At 41.5% G+C, this 15,893-nt stretch overlaps 1 protein-coding gene across 6 annotated transcripts in view; it reads right to left on the bottom strand.

Annotated features, from left to right (window-relative positions):
• The window catches only part of washc2c (WASH complex subunit 2C), a 38,963-nt gene extending 23,329 nt beyond the window's left edge, over nucleotides 1-15,634 (bottom strand). For 3 of the 6 annotated variants that reach the window (XM_079512251.1, XM_079512249.1, XM_079512247.1), the window contains exons 1-14: nucleotides 15,467-15,634; nucleotides 13,070-13,219; nucleotides 10,136-10,300; nucleotides 8,014-8,082; nucleotides 7,240-7,413; nucleotides 6,483-6,576; nucleotides 6,331-6,389; nucleotides 4,523-4,570; nucleotides 3,634-3,741; nucleotides 3,126-3,237; nucleotides 2,406-2,465; nucleotides 1,649-1,776; nucleotides 1,484-1,556; nucleotides 209-400 (exon numbers count right to left, since the gene is read on the bottom strand). In XM_079512251.1, coding sequence (XP_079368377.1) covers nucleotides 209-400; nucleotides 1,484-1,556; nucleotides 1,649-1,776; nucleotides 2,406-2,465; nucleotides 3,126-3,237; nucleotides 3,634-3,741; nucleotides 4,523-4,570; nucleotides 6,331-6,389; nucleotides 6,483-6,576; nucleotides 7,240-7,413; nucleotides 8,014-8,082; nucleotides 10,136-10,300; nucleotides 13,070-13,219 — 1,432 coding nt within the window. In that variant the 5' untranslated portion in view covers nucleotides 15,467-15,634. Of the gene's footprint in view, nucleotides 1-208; nucleotides 401-1,483; nucleotides 1,557-1,648; nucleotides 1,777-2,405; nucleotides 2,466-3,125; nucleotides 3,238-3,633; nucleotides 3,742-4,522; nucleotides 4,571-6,330; nucleotides 6,390-6,482; nucleotides 6,577-7,239; nucleotides 7,414-8,013; nucleotides 8,083-10,135; nucleotides 10,301-12,717; nucleotides 12,747-13,069; nucleotides 13,220-15,466 lie in introns of those variants that run through there. The other 3 variants (XM_079512250.1, XM_079512248.1, XM_079512252.1) reach the window with 3 other exon arrangements.
• Between the last annotated feature and the right edge of the window lie 259 nt (nucleotides 15,635-15,893).

The following is a 15,893-nucleotide window of genomic DNA, read 5'->3' on the forward strand; positions in this document are numbered from 1 at the left end:
CTCAACAAGTCAGAGTTGCTCTTTCAAATTTGTACTTCAGGGGGGTTAGCTCAGGGGGTTAATTTATGATGTATTTTGTACTTTTGGGTCCCGGGTGTCCCTTAAATAATGAAAAAAGGAGTATAGTTCTCAATTAAATGCACGTAGGTACTGTCCACCGCTGACAAGAATCGAGGCAAACTGAAGCAACGGCCATCATCACACTTACCAGAGTTGGGCGTTTTCGTGCTTTTTTTCCCGCGGAAAAAGTCATCCTCCTCTTCGTCGTCGTCAAACAGCCCTCCCCCAACTCCACCTGAGACGGGTCTGGGGGCCGAGGGCGTCCTGGGTTTGCCTGGAGTTCCATTCTCTTGGCTCTCCGCCGACTCCTCCTCCTCCTTGGAAGTGAAGAGGTTGTTTTCTACAAGGAAGACATTGTTTTCTTTGTTGGTGTATTGAGTAAACTGAACCCGAGCTGGTCCCTACACTTGGACCGTTTTTTCCCGCCAAAAGAATAGCAGATCTACAAGTTCACAAAGCTCACAACGCGTTACTTTTTGGCTAATGTTTCCCTCAGAATATGCATGCTGGGGTTCACGTGGTTAACCGTATTAATGCCAGGAACGTGGGATTCCGTTTTATTCTCCAGCCCCCCGCCTGTGCCAGAATGTAAAAACCTGTCTTTATTTAATGTAATTTAATCCGGTAATTAAAAATAATATATATATATATTTTTTTGCTTTTACTCACATGTTAGACAGCCTACTGTAACTGTACATACGGATCCGCTTATTACTCCTTTTTATGCTCAAAATGAGCCAAAATCCAGTGTTTAGAAGGTTATTTTTCCCTCTTCTTACATCCGCGGACGAAAACATCTCATCGCCGGTCTACCGCAGCCTAGGGTGTAGCCACACTGTAGTGTGGGTTGACGACAGAGTACAGCATCTTGCAGTGGGTCTGGTCCACAAGATTCGCTACACCACCAAGATACCCATGTACCTGTCTAAATACTTCCTTAATGTCAACGAAGTCCACACCCACAACACCAGAGGGAGTTCAACAAACCATGTGCAATCCAGATTCGGCACAAACAAGGGACTAAATTAATTTCGCTCCTATGCCACCATAATGTGGAACGCCCTACCAACAGTCATTAAGACATGCAAATCCCTTGACTCTTTATCGACATCAGTCATACTTTCTGGATAATTATATGACAGGACGTTTCGAGGGAGCAATCTGATTGGTTGAAACAGCCTTCTAGCCGTGCGGTCTCCCAGAGCACAGCGGACTGGGTTGCTAGGCTAGCAAGTTAAATTGCAATATTTACACTCAAGGGTGTTCTTTATCATCATTAATGCACTTCTGTGCTGCCTTTTCTGCAGCATCGCAGGCGTGCATTAATGACGATAAACTAGAGAACACCCTCTCGTGTAATATGGCTTAACTATGAAACTTGTCCTGGACTCTCCCTCACACACTGTAGACTAGAGTGTCCTACCTGTGGTGCGCATGCTGCTTTGGTTCTTTTCTTCAGGCCGGGCAGGTTTTGGTGCGTCAGAGAAGAGATCGCCCTAGACAGTGAAAAGAGCAAAGCAGCAATCATACAATCCATAATCCATGACGTAACTGGGGAAATCGTTATTATCTAGGTCAGACAGCGCACCTCCTCATCGTCATCGAACAGGCCTCTCCCTCCACTAAACATGCCTCCTCTTCCTCCAAAGGGAGAAAAGTCCTCGTCCTCCATCTTGGGTGGCTTGAACATGTCATCGTTGTCAGCCTCTGCTGCTGCTAGGTTAAAAAAAATAGGGTGTAAGTCATTAAAATAAGTGTTACATAGCTCTATTTTCCTTTTTAGTTGTTGCTTTTTACCACTTTTTTCTCCCCAGTTTAGTCATTATGCCCAAAATGTCCTCCCCTCACAGGTGTATTTGCCGAGTCTCCAGCTCTTTAGTAAACAGAAAATTCCTTTTCAGGTATGGGATATCAATCTCATCCAATAGGGAGCGAGAACCCATACAGGATAAATGAAATTGGAAGTGATGAAACAAAACCAAAAATGAGCCAAATTGGAATTATTGGAACAATATTACCGGTATATAAATGAAGCTGATGAACGGGTGGGTGGTATTTCCTGATTGGATGAAATTGGTGTCCCAGCCTGAACATTTTTTGATTTTATTTTTTTCTGTTTATTAAATAGCTGGAGAGACAAGGAACAAACACTCTGTGAGAAATGATTACCGTCAGATTATAGATCTGTGTAACACAAACAAACGTTTTGTTTTAATCACACAATGCATGACTGACAGACCGAGATTTACTACACAACCAGTTTGCATTGTTGAAACAGAAACACAACAGAAAGAAAAATGCATGCGACATGTGTGAAAACATGAAGGTGAATAACGTGATCCTACCCGCTGCTCTCGATGGCTTTTGATCTTTCTTGCTTTTACTTTTCTTCTTTGACGTCAACGCTTTGGAGACATGACACGAACAGAAGGCATGAGCATGCACACAACGCATGCACAGTGCACACGCCGCACACACATACACAATTACACATGAGACCAACCATAGCCCCACTTCATCCATTTTCAAACCATCTTCATTTAATTGCTCCTCACTAATGCTCATTATAAGCTGCCAGATTTTCTGTCTTCTCACTGTGTGTCAGTCATTGGTGGGTTGAAGAAAACCGCCTACCAGTGCCAAACAAGGTATCAAACTCATTATTTTTTTTATTTTTTATTAATATTAGAACAATGGCTTATATTTCAGCATGCTAACTTTCCAGGAAGAGAAAGACTGCACTTTCTATTGGGTTGGAATCCCAACCGATGACGTCACTGGTAGACAGGTTTCTGGACTGTCCAGAGCCCACCAATGAGATTCAGAGAGTAATGGAATCCCCATCGATGATATCACTGGTACACAGGTTTCTGAACTGTCCTCCACAGCCCACCAATGAGCATGATAATTAAGATTGAGTTTGGAAATGGGTGAAGTGCACATAAGATGAAAAGAGTGAAGAACTAAAAAGTAAATAAATAATAAAGTAAATAATAATAATACATTTGAGTGGCAGTTGGTAAATAATGAGCTGAAAGAGTAAGCAGTCGTGAGTGAGGACGTACATGTGCGATCGGCCTCCGCCTTGCAGACGGGAGGATCTCCTTTGATCCGAGCCGCCAGCTCGTCCGCGAACGTGGCCTGATGTGCTGCTGTGTTCTGGATGTGACACAGAGACTTGACACAACGACACACAACGTGACACGTTAATATTTGTATTACTTAATCATAATATACTAGCAGTCTCTGAACTATCGCACAGTGTTGATTTCGTCGACTAATACTATGACGAAAAAATGTCATTGCGACGGCATCCGCTAAAATTTTAGTCGACTAAATCAACAATATATTTAGTCGACTAAAACTAGACATAACACTAAAGCATTTCAGATGACAAAAATATGACAAAAACAAAATGAAGCCTTATTCCAAAGACTATGACTAAACTAAAATCAGAATTTGCTGCCAAAATCAACACTGCATATTGCATAATATTCTAGCAGTCTCTGAACTATCGTGGCTATAGCGTAAACACAGATATCTAAGTAGACCCTTCTCTATAGTCCATATCACCTTCTGGTCGTCCTCTTCATCATCATCATCCTCTTTGTCCGACTCTCCAAATATGTCCGAATCTTCGTCTTCCTCCTCGTCATCGTCGTAGCTCCGCATGGACGACTTCTAAACGGAATGGGGGGGGGGGGGGGCATGAGGCTCTGTGCATAACCTTAGTCTCAGGTTGTCAGCATGTGGCGTACCCATTTCCTGTTCCAGTTCATTAGTCTCGTGTAGCCTAGCCTGAGCTACCGTTGTTGTTTCTACAGTTGTTTCTACAGAACCCACCAATACTAGACATAGCTATGCCACCAGACAGGCTATTGGTCGTCACTTTACTCCACCTTTAATACCTAGAACAAATGCACTTAAGAGAACAGTAATGTATAGAGCAGGAGCACATTGGTATGAGCTCCCTCCACATATTATAAACATAGAGAATAAATCAAGCTTTAAAAAGAAATTGAAGGCTGCAATGATTATGAAAGAAATCATGTTTAGTTAGCTTGTTGAGTGTTTGATTTCAATTATTAATAATAGCATATACAATGTTTAGTTTGTACATTTCTTGTAACGTAATATCTTTTCTAGAATGCATGAAGACTGAAAGCTTCAATTATTTTTGTTTTGTTTTGTTTTGAACTATGTAATGCAGAATTACATTGTATTATGTTTTAATTTGATTGTATGAGTGTTTGGACCCCAGGAAGAGTAATGGGGATCCGTAATAAACAATAAACCGTGTTTATGGTCTAGAGGGGCGGGTCGCGGCTGAGATTTGCGCACGCCCCGATTGGTTCACCGATCTGTCCATCATGTCTTGGTGGACATGGCCCCGTATGCACAGAGACCCCAAATGTTTGACTGTGACCTTTGACCTGTGTGTTTGAAGTGGAAGTCCGCTCACCTTCTTGATGCTGCCGTTGGCCTCCCGATCGAAGTCCTCCTCTGACTGCTGCCCACACAAACACATTGATTGATTGATTGATTGATTGATTGGTTATACCAGTGTTAACAGTTTGTAGAATGGGTACAGTTCAAGGAAGTTACAGGTCAATACAAAAAAAGGAAAAAAACAGGATAAAACTAAGACTTGTTTAAATCAGGGTCCTCCATTTTCAGTTCATCAAAGGATTAAAGACATACAAATATAATTATACATATATGAATAGAATAGGGGGGGGGGGTGCTGAGGACATGCAGCAGAGAGGAAATACTGTCACATGATGAGATGTGACACAAACAACAGAGAGGAAATGCTGTCACATGAGATGGAACACCAACAGCAGACCAAGGAAGCTCTGAAAAGGAAGTGAAGTGGTCAAGTGACTGGGCTGCGCCATGACACTTTCATGGACACTTTCATGGGAGCCAAACTACCCGGAAGTTCGGCAGAATGCACTGGAGTCAATGAGAGCTAAGTGACCAGCACACTATTTCTGAATGACTGAGACCTTTTGTAAAGTAATCGCTTCTGGGAAATAACAGAAGACATGGAACACCATTATTGTCTTTTGTGTTGCTTTTCAATGTGTACACCGTGTAACTTTATAGAGGTATGGTATCTAAAGATCGCACATCAAAAAGCAAGTGAAAACAAACTGTGATATGTCTTTGTTTATATTCCTAAACCGATTATATGACAAAGGTCTCAATTGTTCAGAAATAATGTTTGTTATGAGCTGGTCCAGCCGGCTCCATTAAACTGACATGTATTCAGTGAACTTCCGGTGTGAGTTTGGCTCCCATGAAAGCGTCCATGAAAGTGTCATGGCGCAGCCCAGTCACGTGACCATTTCCTTTCTTTCTGAAAGCTTCCATGACAGCAGAGAGGAAATGCTGTCACATGATGAGATGGGAGCTAAACACGCGTGACATACAGGGTCCGGAACCGGAGTAATAATCGGAGGAACCGGATCCAACACTGAGGAAACCGGAATCGGTTCCTAGCGACCTTACTAGCGACCTAAGTCATGATTAGCTGCCTCCTAGCGACCTTACTAGCGATCTAAGTCATGATTAGCTGCCTCCTAGCGACCTAAGTCATGATTGGCTACCTCCTAAGCCAATGTCAAAGTCGTACGATTTGCCACACACGTTACCACAGTGAAATTTGTTCTCTGCATTTGACCCATCTCTTGGAGCGGTGAGCCGCAGTCAAGGAGCGGTGAACTGCAGCCGTGCTGTGCTCGGGAATCATTTGATTAGTTGATTTGACCCCCCCAATCCAACCCTTTGATGCTGAGTGCCAAGCAGGGAGGCATTGGGTCTTTGGTATGACCAGGCCGGGAATCGAACCCCCGACCTCCCAGTTTCAGGGCGGAAACTATAACCACAAGGCCACTGTCTGGTTTTATGCCGTTCAATGGGAGTCTGAACGGCATAAAAACCCCATACTCTGAACGCTGCAACACGGAGCGAGTGGCAACAGCAGCTAACGTTATGAGCTAACTGGAGCTAACAGGAAAGCCATGACAAAACACAGTGAGTGAACCAACAAAAGAATGTCGGAAACGAACGAAAATGGGCGCTACAGTATACAAATTCTATTTGTATACTGTCAGAGATACAGACTTGTAAGGTTCAATTTAGACCCCCTTAAAGGAACCCAGAGAGTCGTTAAGAGGGAATCGTTAAGGAACAGGTATCGTTAAAATCCAAAAAGGATTCGTTCAAAATAAAGAAATTAGGAGAAGAAAGGAAATGTCTAACTACCTCATCCTTTTCATCCTCGCTCTCCATCACACTGTCTCGATCACTGTCCATGGACATTTCTGAAAAGGTAGGCATGAAAAATATGAAAACGGGAATGGTATAGGGTTAAAAAACATAACATTCATCCTGTGTGGAATTTGAGGGTGAATTACCATCACTCGACAGGTCACCTAGTCCAACATCATCCTGTTCCATGAAGGCCTGGGAGCCGATCAGATATGGTAGGGGTCTGTCCACGTAAAGATCCTGGAAGGTGGGCAGAGAAAACTGGCACTTGGTACTGGTTCAGGATTCAAATGAAAGAAATAGCAAAAGCAGCAGATCTACAAGCTCAAAACGCGTCGTTTCGTGCATCACTCTGAGCTTGTACATCTGCTACTTTTGATGCTTTTGTGTGACGCTGTAGTATGATCAAGTACGGCGCTAATTTATCCAAAAAAAAGAAAGGAGAAAAAAAAAATTTTTTGGAGAGAAGAGGTTTCGCAGCACGGCAAGGTTCACTTGGTTCTTGGAGTTAAAGTTCACGGACACACATGTTTTCTAATTGTTTTCTGTTTTGCAATCGTTTCATGAGATTTCCATTTTCAGGAAGGAAAAAAAATAAATACCTTAAAAAAATAAATACAAATAAATTCCATTAATAGGCCTACATATAAAAACATAACCTATTAAGAAGTAATGAAAGTAGCAACTCTACCATCTCACAATGGAACGAGACATGAGCATGTAGATCAGCTCTTTTCAGTAGTTCGGGTCCCGGGGAGACGGTCCCGGTCTCGAGCCAAAATGTTTGGGAACCACTGACTGTACTACAGAACTCTCACTTATTATTACACACAATTATTATAGTCTATTAAAAGAAAAAAAGAGAAATGAAATGAAATAATAAAACGGTAACAGCCACTGTACCTTGGGTTCCAGTATGGCGTCCACTCTGTCCACGGTGTCGTCATCCTCAGAGTCGGAGTTTCCTGCTTTGATGTCCAGCTGCTCGAAGGCAGAGTCCAGAACCTTCAGACCGTAGTTCACTGCTTCCTGCATCTTAGGAATCAACTCGGCCTCTTTCTGCTCTCTGGTCTTCTCCTACGGGAAAACACATCTACGTTCATACAGCGTGTATACAGTACATACATGTACCAGATACCATGTAACAGATTGAAATAAAAGGAAGTTCTCTTTGCAAAAGGATGGGGAGAAAATGGCTAATCTATAAATTCAACAAAAGACAGGGAAATAAAATAAAATTCCTGTAGGTACTCCAAGAGGATTCGTCCAAGTGAAATGTTACTTTATATTAATGCTTAATTGTTCTTTGTTCTTACGGTAATTACTACTTGTTGAAGTTTCTTGAGTAATCATGATATATCAACTGATTCAACTCTGGAAACGTTGTGGTAAATGGTAATTGGTGCATTTATTTAGCGTTTTTATCCAAGGTGCTTTACATAGATTCTGCATTACATTCACACACGGAGGAAAACCAGGCAAGGCAACAACCAGCCTATCAGGAGCAATTAGGAGTTCAGCGTCTTGCTCAAGGACACTTCGACACCAACTCTGGGGGAGCCCGGTATCGAACTGGGAACCTCACATTACCATCCGGCCATTCTACCCTGCCAGGGCCACTGCCGTCGCATTATGGAGACCAGGAGAAAAAAATGATGAATTCTTATTGATTCCTACCGGTTCTGGCTGTTTGTCCAGAGCCTCAGCTTTGGGTGCAGTATCCTCGATCTCCTCGTCATAAACTCTCTGGAACAACAGACACACAATCAAAACATCCTATATTAACATTGACCACGGACACTCTGACTCATCATAAACTCTCACACTGTTTACCTTTCGTAAGAAGCTTTTACATGGCGGGAGCGTTGTGGTACAAAGGCACAAATTAAATCCAAAATTTGGATGTCAGAAGATCCACCAAGGACAGCTCTCCTGGATTACGATTTATGGACGTTTGAAAATCCTCCTTTCAACTGCTTTACACAGTGATTCTATTTTCAATCCCATAGCTGTAACGGTGGGGTGTTGCTATAGGAACCGGACCAATGTTAAAAGCTACGGTGGGACTCAACCATTATATAGACAGAGTATACATTGGGGTCCGTATATATACGGACCTGGGATATGACGTTTTCCCTTTTTACCTCCATTATGAAGAATTCCTGTTCTGTTCTTTGTCTATATAGAAGTGTCTATTTGTACGTCTCTAAATGTTTTGATGAATTGAACATGGTGGACCCTGTTGTAAACAAGTGTAATGCTTAATTGGGTCGTCCACTCACAGTTAACAGCCTTTGTATTGAGTTTGTGCTTGAAATGTACTGTAATTCTGCAAACTGTTAATACAATTTTCAATCAATCAATCAAAAAAAAGCGTTGGGGTACGTATATATACGGACATGGGAAAGAAAGAATGAACTCAACACACAACCATCTATTATGATATTTTACAGCACTGTGTGCTTCCAAGTCCGTACATTGACAAGCTTTATTTTGATGCTGATCTTCCTTTTCCAGCAGCATGTGTTGAGACTCTGGACATGACAAAACAGTGATGATTTAGGCCATGTTATCTGCTATGGTGTTGATCCACTGACAGTGGAAACTTAACACTGGTTTCAACACAGCTAATCAGCCATCTTTTTAGAGTACATTGTGCTTCAGTATGTTGACAAGCTTCATGGAGATGCTAATTTTCCTTTCCAGCTCGATTTGGCACCTGCCCACAGAGCCAAAACTACTAGTAACTGGTGTACTGACCATGGTATTACTGTGCTTAACTGACCAGCCAACTGGCCTGACCTGAACCCCACAGAGAATCTAGGTTGTATTGTCAAGAGGAAGGTGTGAGACATAAGACTGAACAATAGAAATTAATTTACAGCTGTTATCGAAGCAAACCTGGGCTTCCATAACACCTCAACAGTGCCACAGGCTGATCACCTCCATGCCACACCCCATTGATGAAATGATTTGTTCAAAAGTAGCCCAGACCAAGTATTAACTGCATACATTTATATACTTCAGATGGTCGACATTAATTGTTTAAAGTGTGGTCTCTAATTCATTGAGCTAGGATTTTTTTGATTTCCATGAGCTGTATGGCATAATCATCAAGATTAAAACAAAACAAAGGTTTTAAATACTTCACTTTGTGCCAATAAATTGAGAATATATGAAAGTTTCACTTTTTGAATTATATTACAGAAGAAAATGAACTTTTACAAAATATTCTAATTACTTGAGATGGACCTGTATAGTATAGGCAGGACCACGGCCTATAACGTCATGCCCACAACAGCATGCCCCCCAAAACATTAATAATAAGAAGAACAAGAACAAGAACAAAAACTAAAACTAAAATAACTAAAATAACTAAAATAAAATAAATCAGACGCGTCTGAAGTGAGTGGTGCTGTACTGTACTGTACTGTACTGTACTGTACTGTACTGTACTGTACTGTACTGTACTGTACTGTACTGTACTGTACTGTACTGTACTGTACTGTACTGTACTGTACTGTACTGTACTGTACTGTACAAGCCCTCCTCCCTGGCCTGTGTCTATGTCTGTGTGTTAAAAACATTCGCTCTGAAAGAATCTATATTCAAACATTTGTGCCACAATATCAGATCTACAAGCTCATAGTGTGGCACCGAGTGCCGCGCTACGAGCTTGTAGATCTGATATTTTTCAATAGCTGAAGTTTATAATGTTCATAATGCTTAAAACACCAAAATGGGGTTGCCGTCCTGAATGTTCTTTTTTTTAAATAATACGTTTAAAAAAATCTCTCACGTTTTCTATGAACTGTGTGTTGGAGAGCATGAGGAAGTCGTTGAAGACTGAGTGCAGAGTGGCGTCCGTAGCCTTGGTGTCTCTGATCAGACCGTCCAGCTGTTTCTCTATCTCGTGGGTCTTGGACAGCATCCTCTGAGAGAAGTCTTGGAGGAACAGGAACAGCTGTGCACAGGAAGCAGGAAGCACCATTCAGAGATTAAAATAGGGTGCATTTTGCATCCCAAAACGCAGTTTATAGTTAAGGGATGCAATAAAACAAAGACCTCTGCATCCACGGGATGCACAACTGTACTGTTTTTTATTCTAGTTTATTTTGCTAGCTTTAGTTATAATAATCATTTCTTCTGTTTTCTACATGAATATAACCACATGAAATTGGAGTTAAATGCTGAATTTGTAAAAATGGCAAAATATGACTCCTAACGTCGTTGAAGTGGGACTCATAAAATGTCTCCGGGACTCATCTAAAAGACCATCCCTGACTCATTACATTGAAAACCTATTTACATCACTGATCATTAATGATGAAGTGTTGAGTTCGTCGACTAAAACTATGACCAAAAGTGTTCGTCGACTACCTTTTTTTTTTCTCCCACCGATGAAAACTAAAAGTAAATAGAAACTAAGCTATGATGAGTGATGCTTCCTATTATACCATATTAGTTGGGTCAAGTTGTGCCTTTTAGTGCATCGTATGCCCCATGATACCCCATGTATGTATTGTCTACTGAAGCAGCAGGTCTTTCCACTGTTAAAATGTCATCAGAACGAAACCTGCTTATCGAGTACCCGGTATCAATAAGCTTTGGGCTTATCAAGCCTGTTATCGAGCATAGCGGCCCATGACAACATGTTTAAACGATCAAGAAATAAATCTAATCCCCCATGCTGGCACAAACATGTCGGTCTAAAAGTGTATTGATACCTAGTACCAACCAGTGCTAAACAAAGTTAAAGTGACTAGTGTACACACATTAACAAGTTAACAGTTTCTTCAATATTATTTTTCAGTAAAAAGGTCAATTGTTTTTTTTTTTAGAAAAGTAGGCTACTGTATTTGAAGGCCCCAGTAAAAAGAATACTGGTTCTGTTCAGAATTTATTCACGTCTCCTGTCTTTCCACAAAATAATAGAAAATGCTCGATAGTGGGCTCGATAAGCCTGCGCAATAAGGTGCTCGTTATCATTTTTTGTCATAACTCATAATGCATGTATTGACTACTGCAGCAGCAGGTCTCTCCACTATTCAAACCATCATAAGTCACTGAATTCTCGAGGGATTTTCAAGTGGTTTGGTTTGTTACGACTTACGAATGCCACACACTTGTGATATAGAATACTTAGTTAAATAACAGCGTGGATTTCCATACCAAAAATACCTAACTTATTTTATAGTCCAGGGTACTTCTGTTTTATACAACTCGGATACATACATTTCGTGCAGTGGAGTTATAATTATGACAAGCTGCCCCTTAGCGGGGGTTGGGGGCAGCTTGTCTATTCATGTGGATGACGTTAGCTAGCTTACAGTAGCATGCTTTAATGTAATTACGAGCGTTGCAGAGCTCATTACATGGGCCTCTCCAGAAGGGACATTCTTGAAGATGATGGAAGGAAGGAGGCAGTTCATTCATGCCAAGACCACTGGTGCTCGAGCAGTTGTTCCCAACCTTTTCTGGATCAAAGCCCACGTGACGTCTATCTATGCAGCCTTATGTTTAGGCAATTATTTGGGGGCTATAACTTGCTATACCATTACCATCACAGGTGGGAAACTGTAAAAAAAAGAAAAAAGAAAAAACAGGGAACGGGGTTCCCCATCAAAACTAAACCAATCAATTCCTACATCTGCTTTTTTTGAGAAATATTTAAACATTGGGAAACGCTTTGAATAATTTTAACACCACAACTCTTGTATTTTTTAATGGGGGTCCACGGCCATATGAATGTGGGGGTCACTGACAGACAGTAAAAGGCATTGTGGACCAAACAACGAAGGACCATAATCCTGGATCGTAACGGTCCAAATACAGTCGTTTTCAGTGTTGTCATGTCTGCTTATTATAAGCGACCCCCCTCCCCCCCCCCCCATCTAAAAATATGTTGTGCAAGGGATCCCGATTTGTGTTGTTAAAATGTTTCAAAAAACATTCAAAAGGATTGGCTTTTTGAGGGGCGCTAGCCCCTCGTATATTCAGCTATAGTGTAGATTTTTGTCCCAACAACAAACATTAAATGCCATTGACAATGAAACGAGAATTTACATCATATGTGTCTGAGCAAATCGGTATTTTTTGACCTACACAAAATAGAAAGAAAGAAAAGGCAGGGTAAAACTTATTGTTCTGTTTTTCTTCTTACTAATTATTTGATCGGCCCAAAACATTGCGTTTATTGTCATGATTTGTCACAACTCGAGTTGGCTTTGTCCGCCACGTCTTTAAATACTGTAAATACTTTTTGAACAGCCTATGGAGAAAATGAATTATTTCCTGGGCCACTTGTCGTTCTGAAAGGGGGCGGGACTGCAACGCTCTATGTGTTGTTTTCATAGACCCGGTTTCTTCTTTCTGCCTTACCCCAGAATCTGCAGCCAGGGACCAGGTAGCACTGCTGTCTTACCCCAGAATCTGCAGCCAGGGACCAGGTAGCACTGCTGTCTTACCCCAGAATCTGCAGCCAGGAACCAGGTAGCACTGCCCTGTCTTACCCCAGAATCTGCAGCCAGGGACCAGGTAGCACTGCTGTCTTACCCCATAATCTGCAGCCAGGGACCAGGTAGCACTGCTGTCTTACCCCAGAATCTGCAGCCAGGAACCAGGTAGCACTGCCCTGTCTTACCCCAGAATCTGCAGCCAGGGACCAGGTAGCACTGCCCTGTCTTACCCCAGAATCTGCAGCCAGGGACCAGGTAGCACTGCCCTGTCTTACCCCAGAATCTGCAGCCAGGGACCAGGTAGCACTGCTCTGTCTCATCTCCTCCAGACTCCAGGGCCTCTCCCAGACCTGAGTCTCTCTCCCCACATGGCTGTCACTCTGACCGGGGCCGTTCGCCATGCCGCCGCCCGCTGCCTTACTCATCTGAAATCATATATACAGCGTTGATATTATTGATTAAGTCCGGAATACATTTTTTACACAAGTAAAAAGTACAAAAATGTTGGTATCAAAATGTACTTCAAACGTACCTCCAAAGGCCCTCAAACTCAGTTTAATATAGGCTTCAGGGGGTCTAAAATATGGAATTCTCTGCCTTTCCCTTTACATCTATGGCAATTGGCAATTACCAATTCAAGAAGGTTCTAAAATCACTTCTCTTAGTCTTAACCACCAAATACTTCCCTTACGGTCTGCCAATTTAACCTGTATTGTGACTTTGATTTTATTGTGATTTGTTCTGCCGTTTTATTTTCTTGTTATTTTGTCCATATTTCTTTTCTCCTCTGTGTGATGTGTTTTTATTTGTAATAGATCATGATCTGCATTTTCAATGTTGATGTAGTTTTTGTCCTGTGAATGTACAGATGTTCATGGAGAATGCCAATTCTTAAGCACCTGGAGGGTATTTAGGCATTCTCTCCTTCACATTTTCTATTGACTTTGTGAAACATTTTTAAATGTTTTATAAGTTAAAATAAACAAACAAAATACTTAATAAAGTACCAAAAGTGGAAAGTACTCATTATGCAGAATGTTCCATTTCAAAAACTCTTTTGAAAATAGCAGATCTACAAGCTCATATTGTGAGCTTGTAGATCAACTCAAATGGCCAAAATGTATATAGGGCTGAAGTGGCTAAATATCCGTTTTGTGACTAAAGTTTTCAAATAATTGCAGTGGAGTAAAAGTACAATAGGTGTCTCTGAGATTTAGTGGAATAGAAGTAAAAGTACTGAAAATTGGAAATACTCTGCCCCAAAATTGTACTTAAGTAAATGGATTCTTGCAGGTCAAATGGAGCCAATTAAATTATGGACCCATGTCCATGTTGGTTCCATGTAATAAAAGCCTGTGTAACACCGAGGGTAGGTTCCATTTTAGCCTAAGATTTAGACTCTTGTAGATTATTTATCAATTCTGACAAATAAAAGATTTTCGATAAATAATCTACAGGAGTCTAAATCTTAGGCTAGGTTCCAGTTGACATTATGTGTCAGGTATTCAGGGGTGCCTATAACTTTGTCAACGATAAGATATAAGAGTTAAATTATTGTTAAACAATCTGCATTACTTAATTTACAAGAAGTGAAGTCTACACAATTAAGATAATTGGGATGGGATAGGTGTACGGTATGCTACTAACTGTAACTGTATTGTAACCTAAGTCACTCATAATAGCGGTACGTGGAGAGCCAAATATTTTCTGAGGTGGTACTTGGTGAAAAAAGGTTGAGAACCTTGTCATTTTGATCAACGTTTGCCTGTTATCTATTCTCTCCTAATAGTACCAACATCAATACAGCATGGAATTGTGGACAAAATGTTATTCAACGACAACAAAATATTCTTTAGTTTTGAGTCTGAGTGAGAGGCTAAATAAATCTCATCAAATGGTGGTCCGTGGCTCAAATGGCGAACAAATAACGGACCTTTGGTGTGAAAAGGGTTGAAAACCCCTGGTCTACAGCAACAGGCTTTCACATCAATATACAGTACAGAGAGCAGAGTAGAACAGTGGTTCCCAAGGTTACAGATAGTTACAAATGGACCCTTTAGGGTCCATTTGGTTCCATTTGTACACTCTCAGAGTTAAATTGACATTGATTTTACAATATAAATTGTGGTTAGAGATAAATGCCATTAAAAAGGGGTCCGTAGACTAATGCATGTCAAACTGAGGGTCCTTGAAATTAAACGGGTTGAGAATAACTGCTAAAGCAATGACAATCTTCTCTTATGGGCATACCTGGCATATCTCTTCAAATGGGGGTCAATTTGGGAGTCCTTGACATGGAAGTTTGGGAACCACTGGTCTATAGCAACAGGCTTTCACATCAGCATGACAGACATACTGTCTGTCAACTCTTGCGAGAGTAGAGTAGACATCAAGGCACACCGACTGACTCAAAGCAAGGGCTTCCTTCCTTGTTCCAACCGAACAAGATGCACAAGCTCACAGCAGCTTGTACATCTGTTCTTGTCGGATAGCGACACTGACTGTCGTTTATTACAGCCTGTTGTTATCGTTTACTCGGCTATATATTTACAGCAACAACTAGTCACTAGTAAACCATCGTGCTAATGGCTTGTTGTTGCTAAACTAGCCTACAACGTCAGAATGATGTTAAAATGCTAACAGTTGATATGGTAAAAAAAAAAAATAGTCACCTTGGATGTCCCGCGGCACACACCGTCCGTGGTCACACGACGACGTGGAAATAAACGTGTTAAATGTGTATTTGTGTGGTGTTTTTCTGGTCTCTCATTGTGACAGCATAGCAGCAGCCATGTTGCCTAACTGCCCTGTCTGCAGACAGTCACCTGACTGCCCGTTACCATGGCGACACCCTGGAAGTAGGGGGGGCAGGGGGGGATAAAGAGTACCAAACAGTGATGCGATTCATTCCACAGATTTTCTTTTTAATTTACACATAAAAGTGGCAATACCACAATGTAGAAAGTCCCCCCCCCCCTTAATTATATCAGTGATTCTCAAAGTGCGGTCCGGGGTCCCCCAGGGGTCCTTGAGGGAGTTCCAGGGGGTCCCCATGCAGCTAAATGATAGTTTGGAACCAAAATGGACCCTTGGGTCTGT

This window comes from Electrona antarctica (assembly GCF_951216825.1).
Source record: "Electrona antarctica genome assembly, chromosome: 10".
NCBI lineage: Eukaryota > Metazoa > Chordata > Actinopteri > Myctophiformes > Myctophidae > Electrona > Electrona antarctica.